The sequence below is a fragment of the Mastomys coucha genome, unplaced genomic scaffold (genome assembly GCF_008632895.1).
Source record: "Mastomys coucha isolate ucsf_1 unplaced genomic scaffold, UCSF_Mcou_1 pScaffold3, whole genome shotgun sequence".
Taxonomy (NCBI): domain Eukaryota; kingdom Metazoa; phylum Chordata; class Mammalia; order Rodentia; family Muridae; genus Mastomys; species Mastomys coucha.
The window spans coordinates 44,399,680-44,418,097 of NW_022196909.1; the positions used below are offsets into that span (position 1 = coordinate 44,399,680).

Genomic DNA, 18,418 nt, shown 5'->3' on the forward strand with positions numbered 1-18,418 from the left:
ATATATATATATATATGTATATACATACATACATACACACACATATATATGTATACATATATATGTATACATATATATATATGTATACATATATACATATATATGTGTGTGTATGTGTGTATGTGTATATGTGTATATATGTATATATACACACATATATATATATATATACACATATATATTCTAATTATATTTTACAGCTGCCTTGGAATTTGCATTTGCTCTTAGATACATTTATCATTGCATTGATTCCTTCTGAATAAAAACCAGACCAAACCAGACCAAACCAGACCAAACCAGACCAAACCAAACCAAACCAAACCAAACAAACAAACAAAAACCCAGAAACACTACTGTAGCCCTTAGCCTTATGCCTGTCGAAGCTGGCCCCACCCCCACCCCACCCCAGGTCGCAGAACCCTGCCAGGCATACACACCCTCGCAGACCCTGCCAGCCCTGGATGGGTTGGCATCCCTGGCTGTGAGGCACTGGCATGTGTAGGAGCCCTCCAGGTTGATGCAGCGTGCCCTCGGGTGACAGTCATGCTCCGAGCTGTGTGCACACTCGTTCCAGTCTATGGGGAGAGGAGGGAGCGTGGGTGAGAAAGGGGCCCCGGGGTGCTCAGGAAACAAAAGGGGAGTGGATGAAATCTCTCTGCCCTTCCTACAGAGAACTGCTGGGCACGGATGGTCCTCCTGAGGCCCAAGTCTGTTAAACACTCAATGTGAAAATTCTCTTTGCATGGGGCAAAAAGAATTAATAACGGGGCCGATGGCAGACCCACGGCTGAGCAGATGACTGACAGACATTGTAGTACTGTGCTCTGATCACCTGACACGGGGATCTCCCTAACCTACACCCACTACCCCTCACCCCACACCCCATGGACATCTAGCCTCCTTTGGCTCTGTGTGATTGCAAAAGGCAACTCAGAGGGAATGAGCCCACATCAGGTGGAACCTGTGGCTCTGGCCTTGGCTTCTCATAGAGAAGCCAGGAATATGGTTTACACTTTTATTTTATTCGACCTTCAGGTTAAAGGAAGACTGACTCAAACTATTGCTCCCTGGGCACCTTGTGAGCTGGAGGTATGGCCTGTTGCCCTAAGAGCCGTACCTTGCACAAATGTCTCCTGCTGGTCAACCTGGAACACGGTGCTCGTAGACAGGAGCTGCAGCATGGGCTTCAGTGTGCCGACGTCCACTGAAAAGTCAGGATCTTGCAGGGTGAGTCGAAGGGTCACCACCAGACTCCCTGCCTGCAGAGACACGATCTGCATCCTCAGCTTCCCTTGTCTGTACAGGTCAGAAATGACCTCGGGGAAGGAGTTCTCCACCTAGCCGGGAGACACACACACGGCTGCTCAGATGGCTGCTAGACATGCCCCCTCTCCTGCCCTCCCCAGCCATGAGGCCCACCCAGCGCTCCCTGGGACAGCCAGAGAGACCCACGGCACCCACCACAACCCAGCCTCCAGCTACACATGGACAGTCTACCCAGCTGTCCTTGAAGGGAGTGTGTGGCCTGTGGGTGAAATACAGAGCCAGTCAGCTTGATGGATGAGCTTACGGACAGGGAGGGCCTACCAAGAAAGTCCCAATGGCTTGTAGCTGTGTCCCGCTTACTGGGGAGACACCAGTCTCTCCCCCAGCATCCCATGAGCAGTATGATTAGCTTAGGGGGACTAACAACAACAACAACAACAACCAACAAAAACTAGCTAGCAAGAGCTGCTCCTGGGAACCAGGCAGGGAAATCAGCTCTAATCTAAGGTCAGCCTGAGCTATATGATGAGCTCTAAGCCAGCTTAGGATGCCAAATGAGAGCCTGTCTTTAAAAAAAAAAACCTACAAATAAAAAGAGCTGGTGCCCCTAGAGGCAGCTACCAGGGACAGCTCCCCAACAGTCTGGCATCTCTGCACACCCTGCCCATAGAAGACCCTAGATCCTTTTGTCCTAGACTCTATCCAGGGAGGTTGGTATGCAGAGTAGCCTAGGGACCCCAGGATGGTAGCTCCCTCCAGAACAAAAGACAAGCCCTTCTACCATCAGAGTAGCAAACAGAACCTTCCCCCCCTTTTGGAACATGACTTAGGGTCTATACGACCTGGGCTCCTAAGCCAGGGGTTGCTCAGCTGAGGGATTGTCCCCCAGCCCCGCCCCCAGCTGACATGCAGGTTTTTGTAGGTATTGCCCTGCATACTTTCTGGGAGGGGCAGGATGGGGAACCAGCCTTACCTGATTCTCGGGCCACCTGCTGTGCCGTGACAGGCACTCTGCCTCTGACAACATCAGCAACACTATTATCAAGCTAGCCTGTGATTTTTCCAAAGGGGAAAAAAATCCCAGGCCCTGGCTAGCTAGAGAAGGCAGCTTTCTCCCGGAACCCAGAACCTATGTTAGGTAGTAAATACTGTCTCTGTTCTCCAGGTCTGGTGCCAGTGTCTGCTGCCAATCACGGGGAGCCACTGATGCTAAGATTGGTGGCAGAGACTTACTCAGGAAGCTACTATAAAGCCACAAGGGATGAGAGCATTCCAAAGCAGAGATTTGTACAGTAAGCCCAGCCACATGATTAAGATGTTAATCAGATGGAGGATTGCTATTCCATGAGGGGTTGTGTTGGCCCATGTGACCTCCTAAGGCTGTTTCGGAACATATGACTTTGCCCAACCACAGGGAGGAGCCAGATTGATGACATGTATGTGTGCATGTGTATGTGCACATGTGTATGTACACGTGCATGGGTGGATATATATGTGCACATGTGAGCACGTATATTACATGTGTCTCCATGCATACACATGTGAATGCACGTGTGAATACATGAATGTGTGTGTTTGTCATTCGTGTGCGCATATGTGTGCATCCTTGTTCCGAGTACTTGAGGGCAGGCCCTCCTGCTACCTCATGAAACAGCTGTCGAGAGAAGTTCCAGAATTCCCCGCTGCTGCAGTTGAGAATCTGCTCTGTCAGGTTACGGTCCGTGATCCGTATCGTGACTTGGAAAACCCGGGCATCTGAGACAGAAGTGATACAAGTTAGCTAAAACCCTCAGAGGGGAAGTCACATGCTGGCATTAAGGTTTACTTAGGTGGCAGAATGCTCAGTTAGCGTGCGCCCAGTCCTGGGCTCAGCCACCAGCAGCACTCACTCAAAAACTCAGAAGTATGCTTTTCTGCCTATGTTTTCCTTAAACCTCTTCTCTTATTGGTACATCTTTTGAAGAAAATATAAATCGAGACATCAATTTTAGACCGAGGTGGTCAAACTGGAGAAATCTATCCACGGAATGGTAAAGCTGACACTTGCTCTGTAGTGGAAGAATCAACCCATATCAGATGCATGCAGTCAGCTGGGACAGAGACACTGAGTCACCAGGCTTATAGGAGCTGGTTTTCAGGTTGCACCTGTGGAGTCCCAAGGCCCCTCCAGCTGTCCTTTCCTGGTGTGAGAGAATGTGCTGAGTATTAGGCCTGGCCAGGTCCTCATGTTCAACTACTCCCCATGCCCCTACATCAGAGGCTGCTGGTCCCAGTCTGCCAGGACCTGCTGGCTTTCAGCACATAAAGTGCCACTACTTTGATCCTTGCCACAAGGTTGCCTCTCAGGATGCTGGGAGCCTATGTCTCTTTTACGAGAGTAAACCCAGTCGGTGTGAACTCCGCTGCAGTCTGTCACAGTCTCTAACTATTAACAGGAAGCCACAGATTAACTTCAGCCAGGGATGGAGAGCCCTGGGCCTACGGGCTAATGGCTCAACCCAATGGATCACATGTGCATGTCACAGGGAAGCACCATAGAAATGCTGCCAAGGCTGCAGGGAGCTCTTATCCCTGGGGAGTCATTCCTTCCAGGGGACACCTGGCACAAGCTCCCCACATGCTGCTTGCCCTGCACCCAGTCCTGTGATAGGCTTAAGCCACGGCTGAAAGGGAGCAGATTCTGTAATGACGATGAGTGTGACCTCAGCCTGCAGCTACCATCTGTGCTAGGGGAGCGACAGACCAGAGAACCCAGGACCTCAAGGTTGCAGAGTCCCCCTCCTCTTTCCACACCACGGCCTCAGAACAAAGGGAACCGCCTCATTGCCTCGCCTAGTCTATAGGTCTCCATGACCAGGCAGAGCCAGGCAGGCAACCTATAAAGACCGGATGTCCACATCAGCTGCCACGCAGTTCCAGAGGTCTGAACTCATGACTATGTCCTGAAGGTTTGGAAGAACCTGTCCCTGCTGGTGCAGGCAGAGTGGAGGCTATGAGCTACAGGAACTAGGATGTTCTTCCGTTTCATCAAGACACCACTGAGCCGCCCAGCCCTGACAGCGGGGCTGTCCTGGAGGAGTCTGTGAGGCTGAATGTCTGGGGCCCACCATGACCTGTGGGTACCTCCCCTACCTGACAACATTTATGTACGCCAGACTATTAGAAAGCAGGGCTTCACAGAGCTTGTAGGTCGATAAGCAAGGAGCCCGTGTAAGCACCATGCAGCACTTTGCCCACTGTGAGATGGTCAGAGGATACGTAAATAGTCAACCCTCCCCCTCTGCATTCAAGAAGAATCATGTGACATGCCAAGGTCCCAGAACTCTGGGACAGACAAGCCCACTCCAGGAAGCCCGGCTGTCGGACTAGTACCTTACCTGTCTTGACAGCCAGTGTGGCCGAGACATTGGCTTGGCACCCTTGGTAGCTAACCCTCACTCTGTAAAGTACTCCAGCCTCCAAATCAGACACCGCCAGAGTCTGAGCCCTTGTCCAAGTGTCGCTGAGTGCTTCTCTGCCTTTGTGCACTTGAACGTGGAAAGTGTGGTTCTGGAAGGAAGTCAGATTCCAGGACGCATGGAAACTGCTGCTGGTGACATTAAGCGCCACGAAGTCTCGGATTGGAGGGCAATCTGGGGAGAAATACACGTGGGTCTCAGAGAGGAGGCATCTTAGCTTCGGTCCTACCTGCTCACCCGGCAGGGTGACCGATGCTCAGAACAACACTGGCTTGTCTTTACAATAATTAACTGTTTTACTTAGTTTAAAAACAAAGGTTGAAGGCTGGGAAGACGGCTCAGTAGATTAACCGGTTGCCTCAAAAGTGAGTGGGGACCAGATCCCGAGAACCCATGTAAATGCCTGGTAGTCATCGCAGCTGCTTTTAATTCTAGCGCTTCCAAGATGGGGATAGGGGGTCACCGCCTCTCACCTAGAGCAAGCTGGCTAGTGAATCTAGACTAATCATACTGATAAGCTCTATTCCAAGTGAGAGACCCTGCCTCGAAGGATATAGTGGAGAGCAATTGAGGAAGACTCCTAATGGCAAACTCAGGCCTCTGTGTGTGAATGCGCGTACGTGTATGTGCACATGCATGCACCAGTAAACACAAGCATGTGTGTACACACACCACACAAGGATAGACACTAAAGCTAGTTACATAGTAAGGAGAAATGAAGAAGTCACCTGATGTTGTTGCCTGGCCTCCGTATGCACCCACACACAGAAGTTAGAACAGTCCATGGGGACCATGAAACCATGACCAAAAGAGGTCTACAGTGAAGGTCATTGTGCTGTGCTGTGCTGTGGTCGTGTGTGTGTGTGTGTGTGTGTGTGTGTGTGTAAATACAGGCTTAGCAGGTGTTGCTAGGCTACAGTTATATCCTGACTGTCTTCAGCCACTGGCCTGGGAGTCAGACTGGCTTTCCTCCACAGCCCCATTCTCACTTTTCCATCTAAACATGAGCTCTGAGGGGCGAGCAAAATACCGAACAGCATCTATTCTATGACTGAAGCAGAATTCTAGCTCTGCTTCAGGTGGACCAACACTCTGGCTCTCCAGTGGTGAGCTAGCAGTGGAAACTGTAAGAAGTGAGTGCCTTCAGAGTTTTTGCACCATAATTTCAGTTCTACTAAAAAAAAAAAAATAAGCAATCAGGACTTAAAAATATCTTGTAAAAGCCATAGTAAAGGAAAAAAAACCCATTAAATTATATGTTTTCCCAACACCTTTTACATCAGAACTTGTGGGATACTATTGGGGAGATAACTCAGTCAGTAAGGTGTTTGCCTGGTGTGGCAGTTTGAGTGAGAACGGCCCCCATAGTCTCTGATATTTGAATGCTCGCTCCCCAGTTGGTGGAACTGTTTGGGAAGGATTAGGAGGTGTGGCCTTGTTAGAGAAGGTGTGTCCCTGGGGGTGGGCTTTGAGGTTTCAAAAGCCCACACCATTTCCAGTTAGCTCTTTCTGCCTCGTGCTTATGGATCAAGACGTGAGCTCTCAGCTGCTGCTCCAGCACCACACCTGCCTGCCTGCCTGCTGTCATACTCCTTGCCATGACGGTCATGGACTCACCCTCTGAGACAGTAAGCCCCAAATAAACTCTTTCTTCTATAAGTTGTGCGGGTCATGGTTTCTTATCACAATGACATCAAAGTCACTAAGATACTTGGCAAGAACAAGGTCTTGAGTTTGTCCCCAGAATCCATGTTTGTTGTTGTTTTAAAAGACAAGGAGCAGGTGTGCTGGCCTGTGCTCATCACCTCAGCACTGAGGGAGGTGTATCCCCCACGGCTCAGTAACCTGGCCTGCTTGTAAGTACAGTAAATTCAGTGAGAGACACAGTGTCCAGAAATGACACTTAAGGCTGCCTTCTGGACTCTACAAACACACACACACACACACTTGTGCACACACACACACACAACTTGTGCACACATGGATATGCACACACGCAAGCACCTATGCGCACACACACACACACACACACACACACACACAGCCTCAGAGCTCTTGGAGGTGAGTTGTAAACACAGCTGAGATACAGGCTCGGACTTTAAAGATAGTAATGAAGAGAATACTACAGTTCGGAGACTGGAGACTGGATATTAAGGAAAAGTTACCTTGGTTACAAAGGGACAATAATGGGGTATGTTATTTTGGATATAAGAACGAAGTTTTCATGCTTATGGGAGGCGGGAGGAGAGGGAGGCTGGCCAAGCTGGTGCAAGATGGCCCAGGGTGGGAGTGGGGTTGTTGGGGATCACACAATGGTGTGTGTGTGTGTGTGTGTGTGTGTGTGTGTGTGTGTGCATACACATGTGTGTTTTCAAAGTCCCCATAGCCTCCCTGCCCCCACCTCCAGCTTGGTCTTTATGATACCCATACCAAGCTAGAGATGAACCAGTTCATCCCTTTGGGATTGATATGAATGTCCCTTTAGTCTCTACCTCCTTTCGTTATGGGATATTTGATTACATTGTGAACTCTGAGATTGTGAACTGGAAAAGTCTTGTTGTGGTGTGGCTCAACCCTCACACACACCTTTAACCCAAGAGCTCTCTGTAAACAAGAGCTAAGTAAAGTCAACCACAGGTCAAGAGGTGGAGCAAGCAGCCAGCTGACAGGGAGTGAACATAGGAAAAGCCAGGAAAGAGAAAGGAGGGTCTTTGAGCTGAAAGGAATTTAAGACAGTGTGGAGAAGAAGAAGAAGAAGAAGAAGAAGAAGAAGAAGAAGAAGAAGAAGAAGAAGAAGAGGAAGAGGAAGAGGAAGAGGAAGAGGAAGAGGAAGAGGAAGAGGAAGAGGAAGAGGAAGAAGGAGAAGGAGAAGGAGAAGGAGAAGGAGAAGGAGAAGGAGAAGGAGAAGGAGAAGGAGAAGGAGAAGAGGAGGAGGAGGAGGAGGAGGAGGAGGAGGAAGAAGAGGAGGAGGAGGAAGAGGAGGAAGAGGAGGAAGAGGAAGAGGAAGAGGAGGAAGGTGGTGGCGGCAGTAGCAGCTGCAGCTGCAGTAGCTTTTTCTTTCCAGGACTTCGATGGAGTTGGAAGGCCAGCTGGGTGCTTTCTCTGGTCTAGCAAGGCTTTCACCCCAGCATCTGGCTCCTGGGTCTTCATTTGGTAAAATGGAAAGTTTGGTGTTTTTTTGTTTGTTTGTTTTTCAAATAACATCTTTCATCACCTCGGGAAATTCGTAACTGTCCCTTTCCTGTGCCACCCATGGACCCTCTCCATGTCTGAGAGGAGGGTTCTGACCAGACACTGCATCTCCCGTATGGGCCATGCATTAGCCAGACAGCTGCCATGTCAAGGATTGACCACAACCCACATGGAGACCAGGCAAGGCTTCAGGGACTCAGCAGCCATTCTACACCCAGGAGCAGAGAAAACAAAGGGCTGTATAAGACAGTTTCTGTTTAGACAACATGGTGCTGATGGATCTGCAGGTCCAGAGGCCTAATGCTGGATGACTGGGCGGGGGGTTGGGGAGATGGGAATCAGCACAAAATGGCCAGATACCGATGTGTAAAAAAAATATGCGGTGATGGAATTCCATTCCGAGAAGAATGTCACCTTTTTTGTGATTCTACATAACTACGGCCTTGAGAGCATTGTCCCTTCACCAGCCTGCCTGTGTGTGTCCGCCTGAGGCCTGTACACTAGTCTGTGTCTGTGCCTGTATGCACCTGTATGTGGCCTATGTGGCACACTGGCGTGTGCCTATGTGCCTGCTCCTGTCTTCCTTCCCAGTGGCCCAAGTGTCAATGACTTAGCATCTCTTATATATCTGTGGCTCACCAGGTTCTCTTCAACCTCCCAGCCTCCCGAGACCTTTCTCTGCTCCTGGCTTTGGGGCCTAGCCTGCACACCCTCGTGGGAAGACAGCTGTAGTACCCGAGGTCTGTAAGCCATCCATCCTAGACAGTCTCTTCATCCCTCTTAGGACGCCTGTGGGCTCCAGCATTACCTTCACCGGTGCGGTTCAGCGGCTGAGAAGGCGAGGTGGTTGGCTGCTGCAGAGACACACATTGGTAGGAGCCCTCCAGGTTCCGGCACTGAGCTCCTCCAGAGCAAGCTTGGAGCTCACTGTGAAGACACTCGTTCACATCTGTGGAAAAGGGGGGAACCGGTGAGATAACCCGGGAGCGCCCGGGCACATGGCTCTGGGGCTGGCCTGAGCCTCAGTGATCATAGCATGATGGGACCAAGAATAAACTGAAGGAACCAGAGGTTTCCTGAGCTGAGAGGAATCGGGAACATCGCCCAACATTTCCAGGTGGCCTGGTCCTCCCTCTTGTGTCTGTCATTCTCCCATCTGAGTCTCCCCCAAACAACTGCCTCACATGAAGCCACTCTTCTCAGGATGAGGAGAGCAAAGGTAGGGCTGCCTCCTGCCTAAATGTTTACGTGTAAGCTCACCCACGAAGCACCAACCCCTCCTCCTGGGGAAAGTAAGTGTGTGATCTTTAGCCACTTATCTTCATGAATATTCTACTTTCTATGCGTGTGATTTATGGAGATAACCAGTTGGACGACGACGACCTCATGCTAGGACAGCTTCCCAACCTAGAGCCAAACCTTGTCAAATCCGGGCCCCCCTCCCCCACGTGCCCCCCAACCACCTGCTAAAGTCCACATCTGTAGCAGGTTCTAACTAAGGATGCTCGCTGGCCTCCAGAAATAGGCCTGTGACCTGTGGCTAGGGACATTTGCAGAAGGACAGGATGAATGCTTTGGTCATGGGCCCCGCCCTTAACAGGACTGACACCAGAGACCGGGCTGCCCAGGAGCTTAGGTTCACCAGGAGGAGGTTGTCAGTCCCCAGGACTTTGCTTATATACCAGTGACTGCTCCGTGCCAGCATCAGACCTAAGGGACTGAAATACAAAATTTGCCAAACCCTGACATAGATTTTTTTTAAAAGCCATAGGTGTTATAATTTCTTTTATCCGGAGTCTGAGTTTTCTATGTCTCATAATCCGTGGTTTTCAGCTTAATGCTCCATGGGCAGGTGATGAGTATGCTAGGGAGAAGGGAAGGGAGTGTGTGTGTGTGAATATATGTGTGAGTGTGTATGTGAGTGTGTCAATGTGTATGAGTGTATATGTGTGTGAGTGTGTCAATGTGTGTGAGTGTGTGAGTGTGTATGTGAGTGTGTTAATGTGTGTGTATGAATATGTATGTGAGTGTGTATGAATATGTGTGAGTGTGTGTGTATCAATGTGTATGTGTGATTGTATATAAATATGTGTGTGAGTGTGTCAATGTGTGTATGTTGGTGTTATGTGTGTGAATATATGTGTGAATGTGTCAATGTGTGAGTGTGTATGTGTGTGAGTGTGTATGAATATGTGTGTGAGTGTGTCAATGTGTAAGTGTGTATGAATATGTGTGTCAGTGTGTGTGAGTGTGTCAATGTGTGTGAGTGTGTATGTGTGTAAGTGTGTATGATATGTGTGTGAGTGTGTATGTGAATGTGTCAATGTGTATGAGTATGTGTGTATGTTTGTGTTATGTATGTGTTGTGCGTGTATATGATTGTGAGTGTGTGTATGTGTGTGTGTGTGTATGTGTGTGTGTGTGTGTACGTGTATTTGAGTGTGTGTGTAATGTGCATGGGGAGCAGGTGCTGATGGAGCAAAAGCAGTTCCTCAAATCCGCATCCAGGAACTTGAGTTTAAACTTGGTTTGGGCCAGAATGAGCAGAAGAGCCAAGCCACGCCACGCACTGCAGAGCAATACACCCGCACCAGCCATCTCCCATGGCAGAGCTCAGCCTGCTTTAACAGGACCAGCTCTAGCCTTGGAGTCAGCTCAGAGGTGTCCCCAGAGGACAGGCTCACCTTGCACCTGGATGCTGATCACCTCATAGACGCGATTCACCATGTCATCCAACATGGCAGAGACGTTGGCTACAGGCATGAGTCGTGGAAAGCCCAGCAGTAGCCATGACACCGTGGTGAACGTGTCCCGGCCACCAGTCGAGGTCAAGTAGTGTACAGCTGGGTTCAGAGGCTGCAAGGCACTGGTGACCTGGAAGCAGAACCAGAGGGTCAATGGTAGAAGGACATCCTGTGCATTGGGGAAGGGGCCAGAGATAAGGGATACAGAAACAAATTGTATACAAGCACGCACACACACACATGCACACATGCACATGCACGTGCACACACACTCACACATATGTATATGCACTTGTCTACCCAACAGTAAAGAAGTGTTACGGGGTTGGGTTGACTCAGTTGGTGTAGTGTTCGCCTAGCATGTGAGAAGGCCCAGGTTTGAACCTCAGCACCACATAAACTGGGCATAGTGGCATACACCTGCAATTCTACCACTTGGAAGGTGGAGCCAGGAGAATCTTTGATGACCTGGTGAGTTCAAGGCTAGCCTGGGCTACATGAGATTGTTTATAGGAGATGATGAAGAAGAAGAGCAGGAAGAAGAAGAGGAGGAGCAGGAGGAGGAGGGGGAGCAGGAGGAAGAGAGAGAAGAGGTGTGTGAAGAGGAGGAGGAAGGGGAGGAGGGAGAAAGAACAGCAGGAGGAGGAAAGGCAGAAGGATGAGGGAGAGCAGGAGAAGGAGGAAGAACAGGAGGAAGAGGAGGAGGAGGAGTGAAAACAGGAGGAGGAAGGGGAGGAGGGAGGGAGGATAGGAGAGGGGCAGGAGAATGAGGAAGAGCAGGAGGAGGAGGGAGAAGAGGAGAAAGAGGAGGAGGAGGAGTGAGAACAGGAGGAGGAAGGGGAGGAGGGAGGGCAAGAAGATAAAGGAGAGCAGGAAGAGGGAGAAGAGAAAGAGGAAGGGGAGGAGGGAAGCAAAGGGAGAACAGGAGGAGGAGGGCTGCTACAATATCGTTTACATTTGTGACCTTCACAGAAAACCAGCGGCGAGGCCTCAGCTTCTGTGGGGTAGAGCCAGCCCCACGCAAACTCAGGTGTGAAGCCCTGACCTTCAGCACCAGGTGTGGCCTCAGTTGGACATAGGTGTGCCTGGAGAAGCTGAGGGTGGACCTTGGTGTGGTCATTATTAAAAGGGGACATTTGAGCTGGGTACGGGGGCCTATGCCCATGTCCCGGCTACTGGAGGGGCTGAAGCAGGAAGATCACTCAAGCCCAGGAATCTGAGACCCAGCCTGAGCGACTTAGTGAGATTTCATCTGACCCAGCCTGAGACTCCATCTCGATCCATCCTAAGGCAAAATGTGGACACACAGCTGGACATGCTCAGAGTAAGGACAGTGTGAAGAGCCCTAAGGGACAGATGGCCATTCAAGCCAAGAGGAAGAGCTTTGCTCTTTTGGGTTCTTGGCCTCCAATGCAAACATCACCGCTTACCCTGATGACAAATTTTTCCAACCCATGGAGCCAGAGAGTCCCCTTTCTGTCAAGCCATTTATTATCAGTGCCGCTTTGCTGGGGCAGCCCCAGGTGGCCTGCAAAGCTGTGGCCTCAGGACCTGAGTCCCCACCCCTGGAGAAACCTGGCCTCTTACATCAAATAATAAAAACAGGGGATATGAAGGTAAGGAGTGGCTGCTAGACAGTAAGGCCTCCCTCTCCACCCCAGGGACACCAGGCATGTTGGCACTGCATACCCTGACCGGTGTCTCCAAGGCAGGTTTGTAAACAGACCTGACTCTGTGGGGCCAGAGACCTGGATCCCTTCCCAGGAGACAGAATGTAACTAACTAACTCAGGAGGTAAGCCAAGATCCACCCGTCCTCCACTGGCACCCTTTAGTCAGGGGGTGGGGGGAGGCCCGGAGCCAGCAGCTGCTGCAGTCAGGAGCCTGCCTGGGCAAGCTGACACCCTCAGGAGGGAGGCAACTGCAGGGTTACAGGGACAGTGGCTTCAAGTGACAGGTCTCAGGACCTCGTGTGTCAGGAATTGCTGCAAAGGCCTCGCAGGCTGTGATGGTTAATACTGTCGACTTGACAGGTTAGCCGAGAGACTCCCTCACAGATGCTCAGAGACATGACTCTTTTGGTGATTAAATCCCAAGGTGGGAAGACACACCCTGAACGTGCATGGTATACCATTCCAAGGGTATCCTGTGAGCCCAAAGAAGTCTTCCTTCCTTAAGTTGCTCATCCTGGTACCGTTTAAACCACAGCTGCCGTTTCACGTGGAAGTATGATCTTTTGTATTGAGTGGATGGATATCTGAGGAACGGAGAGGTGAAATGATTTTTCTAAGGTCACACGGCAGGTGCCACACTGGGTATTGTACCCTGGTGGCCCGGCTGCAGAGCTGGGCTCCAATTGGCCCCATGGGTAGGCCCTCAACAAACTAATAGGAAACAAGGGTCGCGAGCGAGCATCACCACAGAGCTTCTTGGTGGAGGTGAGATTGCAGAAGACCCCCTAGGACAGCATATCACCTCAAGGACAGGGTAAGAGTCATGTCTCTGAGCATCTGTGAGGGAGTCTCTCAGCTAACCTGTCAAGTTGACAGTATTAACCATCACAGCCTGTGAGGCGTTTGCAGCAATTCCTGACACACTAGGCCCTGAGACCTGTCACTTGAAACCACTGTCCCTGTAACCCTGCAGTTGCCTCCTTCCTGAGGGAGTCAGCTTGCCCAGGCAGGCTCCTGACTGCAGCAGCTGCTGGCTCCCAACCTCCCCCCACCCCCCACACTAAAGGGTTCCAGTGGAGGATGGCTGTTCTAGGCTACCTGGCTGATAGGTGTAGTGACTGAAGAGAGATCCCATTTTCAGCCTTGCACTCGTGGGACATTATCTGTAGGGCCTAGAGATGCAGAATGGAAATTGTCACCCCGTGTTGGACTCATTACGCTGTGGTAAGCCAGCAGCAGGGCCGCAAATCCCACTGGGAACCTCCCTGTGTACAGCCTTTTATCCAGTTGACTGTAAGAGAACAGGCTGCTGTTTAAAGGCACAGTGGAGGGTGGGGGAGTGGGGCGGGGGATGCACTGCTATCCTAGGAGCCCCCAAGTCGGGACAATGCTGCCATAGAGAGATATCCTGATTAGAAATACCTGTGACATGTCTGGAGTGTGGCTGCACAGTAGGGGTCTCCACCAGGGTGGCTTTGACCTCAGGGGGGATTAGGCACTGCCTGGAGACATGTTTGGTTGTCACACTGAGGGATGCTCCTGGCCTAAACAGGACAGACCAGGATTCTACAAAGTGAGAATGGGGACTTAAGGGGCTGGGGACTGAGGGGCGGAGGCCATACTGATAAGGATGTCCTTTTGCCTTCTCAACTGAGCATCTCAAGGAAGCTTGCCCCATCCCACGCACCCGGCGCGGCTTCAGGTATATAGGTCAGAACTCCCCATCACATTCCCGATCACATTCATTCTAGTGTGTCTTTCTGGTTTGTTTGTTTGTTTGTTTGTTTTTTGAGGCAGTCTCAAGAACCCTTGGCTGACCCTGCACTTGCTATGTAGTTGTGGATGGCCTCGAACTCCTGATCATCCGGTCTGCATGCCCCATGGGTTAGGGTTACGGGTGAGGCTGGCTTACTTTTGTGAAGAATTCAAGTTTGCTTCAGGGTCAGTCACTCAGGACATTTGGGTGTGTGTGTGTGTGTGTGTGTGTGACCCCTTTCTATCTACCCAGGGAGAAACATGACATTTGTAACCATCACTCACCAAAGAGTAGAGCAGGCGCGTGTGGTTCCGGAGCCCAGGGTCCTCTTGCTGCAGGTCCTCGAAGGCCACCTTCACCAGCACAGTCACGTTGTACCAGCCCACCACGTTCCCCTCTGCACCTGCAGGTCAGATGCCAGTGAGTTAGAATCCGGGGGACAGGGCACAGCCACCGGAGGCCCATGGGTGGTCAGCAGGGCCCGGAAGGCAGGAGATCACCTTTCTGTATAAAATGCCTGCAAGGGAGCTTCCTGCTGTCTGGCCTGGCTTCCCTCTCTCCTGTTGCTAAAAGAACCACTGGCTCCCACCTGTGAAGAGTCAAAGGCCTTGCTTGAAGAGAGACCCTTGGGACATAGTTTAGCCTGCTAAGGCCTTTGTTACAATGTAACAGAAAATCAGTGCAATCCAGCATTGCTTCCTTTACACTGACAGCGAATAATACTGTGTGTGATATTCTCTGTAACATTGTTTATATTAGATATCAGCTGCCGTCTAAGTGAATAGTGTAAGTGCCTGACGTTAGCCCGTCACATGCGACTGCATACTCCACAGTGCATGCTGTCACCTGTAGCACATGTAACAATCATACATGCAGTCTATCCAGCTACCCTTGGAAACAACAATCACGCGTTCCAACACTCCCAGGGGTCACCAGGGTCTGCAGATGTCCAAGGCCCCCACGGAAACCGAACAAGTCGGGCCGGAGAGATGGCTCAGTGGGTAAGCGTTCCGGCTGTTCCTCTAGAAGACCTGAGCTCAATTTCCAGCACCCACACAGTTGCCTCCAATCGTCTGTAACTCCAGTCCCCGGAAGCCAATGCTTTCTACTGGCTTTTGTGGGTACCATACATGCAGGCAGAGCACTCATACTCATAAAAATAGAAACAAAATGAAAAATACTTAAATGGACAAGTGTTTGCATGTCAGCAAGCTCCCTCCCAGACGCTCTAAACATCTCTAAATAGTGCTGAGTGCAACTGAGTGCCTGTCAGTCTTTGTATATGGATTGTTTAGGGAACAGTGATTTTTTTTTTCAAATTCCAATTTTTAAATGTGCCCATCTCAGGTCTTTCTGTATAGGGCACACATCAACAATAAAACATTTTTCAAATGTTTTAAATAATTCAGAATACAGAACCTTTAAATACGAGGGCCAGCTGTAGTTCAGGAGTGTAATGGGCCTATAGAAGAATTGTAATGTATTAATCCTTGATACTATATGTGATAATTTTATGACTATATGCTAATGGGACAATATAGCAATGTGGTATATGTACATATATATACATACATATATATTAGTTGTCTGTATTTCTTTAGTTATGAACATTGTCCAGCTTTGCTCATAGGACAGCCCTCTAGGCAGAGAGAACTTTCTGAGAGAGTGGGCACACATGCCAGACAGCCAGCTGCTGCTCTGGGCTCTGAGATGCGTGAAGATCTGTGTCTCCTCAGGGATACATCTCTAACAAGCCCACCTACTGTGCCAAGCTTTGCCTTCCCTGACAAGCGACCATGGCTCTGCCCACCACCGCTTTCTTCCCATACATCTAACTCTCTCAGGGCTTTAGGACCACCCGTGGGGACAGACAGATCCCCTGTCTGCCCTACTCCCAGCTCTAGGCTCCCCAGGGAACTGGGGCTGCAACCTTCCCCAGATCAATGTCATCCTGAGGCCCTCCTCTTTGGACCCCTACCTGTGGGTGTTGGGGACACACAGTGGCGGCCCCCTGGCCAGGAACAGCACTTCTGAAGTCCAGAGCAGTCTGTGTCCAAGCTGCACGATGGGCTAAATGGCTCTGGGTTAGCTGTTGGGCAGACCCCGGGTCTCGATGCAAACTCCCCGGACCGGTTCTGGGCTGGTGGAATGAGACAAGTTAACACATTAGCATTAAAAGGAGGCTCAACTGGCACCGTGTTTGCCAAGGGGAAGACCTGGGCTCAGTCCTCAGCACCTGTTAAGACGAGGTATGTGCTCGGAATCCCAGTGCTCAGAGGGATCAGAGTTCAAGGTCATCCTCAGATACGTAGCAAGTTCAAAGCCACTGCGAGATACGTGGGACCCTGTCTCAACCACCAGGGCTGGAGAGGTGGGTTCCACGGTTCAGAGAGCTTGCTGTTTTTGCAGAGGACCAAGGTTCAGTTCCTAGTACCCCCATGGTGGCTCACGGTCACCTATAACTCCAGCTCCAGGGGTATCTGATAACCTCCCCTGGTTTTCCATAGGCACGGCACACACGTGGCAAAATCAGACAGACACACATAGACGAAAGGACAATAAATAAATCTGCGTTTGAAAGCAACAACAGACACATCAAAAGGCAGCGATCCTAATGGAACAGAGGGCTGTACACATTCCTAGTCGATGCTAGCTTCAGTTTCAGAAGCTACACGTGTCCCGGTCTGGGGCTGCTGCATCAGGACAGAGACCCTGGAATTGTTGGAGGCTTGTTCACACTGGCTCGGATACCATTGGGCTTCCTTCCTATTAAGGTAGGTTTAGGGGAGAATCCAACTGCTTCCTCTTCCTTACACTGGCTCAGATACCATTGGGCTTCCTTCCTATTAAGGTAGGTTTAGCTAAGGGAGAATCCAACTGCTTCCTCTGCTTCCCCTTCCTCCAAACCTAAGGAGTCCAGTTACAGGGACTGTCCACCCTCTCCCAGGACCAGTACACACACACACACACACACACACACACACACACACACACACACACACACACATTTACTGAGCGTTTCCTAGAAGCCTAACAAGCTGTTTGGTGCCTAGTCCACAGACATGGCTCAGCCCTACCTCTAGGAAACGAATTCTAAAGCAAACATACTAGCAGTCCCCAGAAGGTAAGTGTCCTGGCTGGTTTTGTGTGCCAACTTGACACAGGCTGGAGTTATCACAGAGACGGGAGCTTCGGTTGGGGAAGTGCCTCCTTGAGATCCAGCTGTGGGCCATTTTCTCAATTAGTGATCAAGGGGGTAGGGCCCCTTGTGGGTGGTGCCATCTCTGGGCTGGAGGTCTTGAGTTCTATAAGAGAGCAGGCTGAGCAAGCCAGGGGAAGTAAGCCAGTAAGGAACATCTCTCCATGGCCTCAGCATCAGCTCCTGCTTCCTGACCTGCTTGAGTTCCAGTCCTGACTTCCTCTGGTGATCAACAGCAATGTGGAAGTAAGCTGAACAAACCCTTTCCTCCCCAACTTGCTTCTTGATCATGATGTTTGTGCGGGAATAGAAACCCTGACTAAGACAGTAGGTGAGCAGGGTCAGAACCTCAAGTGTCAGGATGCTGGGAGGGCTCGGTGGGGCCAGGTGGGCCCAGAGAAAGTTGCCCTTTGGAAGGGATTGTTCCTGGGTCAAGGGAACCTCATGATGGTCCTGCAGCCCTCAGCTCTGAGGTAAGGCCTGCTGGTCAAGGACCACCCGGAGCTGGTGTACCACCAGGGTGGAGTGCAGACAGAAGGAACCCCACAGAGGCCATTCCAGTGGGACGGGCCGGTATGTTTGGGGACGTGTGGTGACAGAGACACTTTTGGTGCCTTCTGACACTTTGACGATCTTCGTGCTCCCTTCTCCTGTGCTTCCCGGGCCCCTGGAGCTGCTGGAGTCTCCCAGCTGGAGTCAGTGCCATGACTTCAACATTTGCTCCCTTTGCTCGACTGTCTTGCTTCCTGGGGACAAGGTTCACACCTCTACCAACACTCCGTGGTGTGTTCGGAAGTGTGGTTCCAGGCCCCTTCAAATGTCAGACAGTGCCAGCCAATAGTGACGTACTGAAGATACCTGTGGTGGTCTGAGTGAGAATGGCCCCCATATAGGTTCAGATATTTGAATATTTGGGCCCCAGTGGGTGAAACTGCTTGGGAGGGATGGATTAGGAGGGGTGTGGCCTTGTTGAAGAAGGTGTATTGCCGAGTGTTTCGCTTTTGATGTTTCAAAAGCCTACACCATTTCCAGTAAGGTGCCCTCTGCTGTGTGCTTGTAGATCAGGATGTAAGCTCTCAGCTACTGCTCCAACACCATGCCTGCCTGCCTGCCTGTCTGCCTGTCTGCCTG

The 18,418-nt window shown here is 50.6% G+C and overlaps 1 protein-coding gene across 1 annotated transcript in view; it reads right to left on the minus strand.

The window, feature by feature from the left end:
• The window catches only part of Umodl1 (uromodulin like 1), a 46,866-nt gene extending 28,690 nt beyond the window's left edge, over nt 1–18,176 (minus strand). The window contains exons 1-9 of the mRNA XM_031347000.1: nt 18,146–18,176; nt 16,067–16,228; nt 14,373–14,491; nt 10,601–10,790; nt 8,725–8,865; nt 4,644–4,898; nt 2,909–3,021; nt 1,118–1,337; nt 438–575 (exon numbers count right to left, since the gene is read on the minus strand). Coding sequence (XP_031202860.1) covers nt 438–575; nt 1,118–1,337; nt 2,909–3,021; nt 4,644–4,898; nt 8,725–8,865; nt 10,601–10,790; nt 14,373–14,491; nt 16,067–16,228; nt 18,146–18,176 — 1,369 coding nt within the window. The remainder of the gene's footprint in view (nt 1–437; nt 576–1,117; nt 1,338–2,908; nt 3,022–4,643; nt 4,899–8,724; nt 8,866–10,600; nt 10,791–14,372; nt 14,492–16,066; nt 16,229–18,145) is intronic.
• Nucleotides 18,177–18,418: the final 242 nt, after the last annotated feature.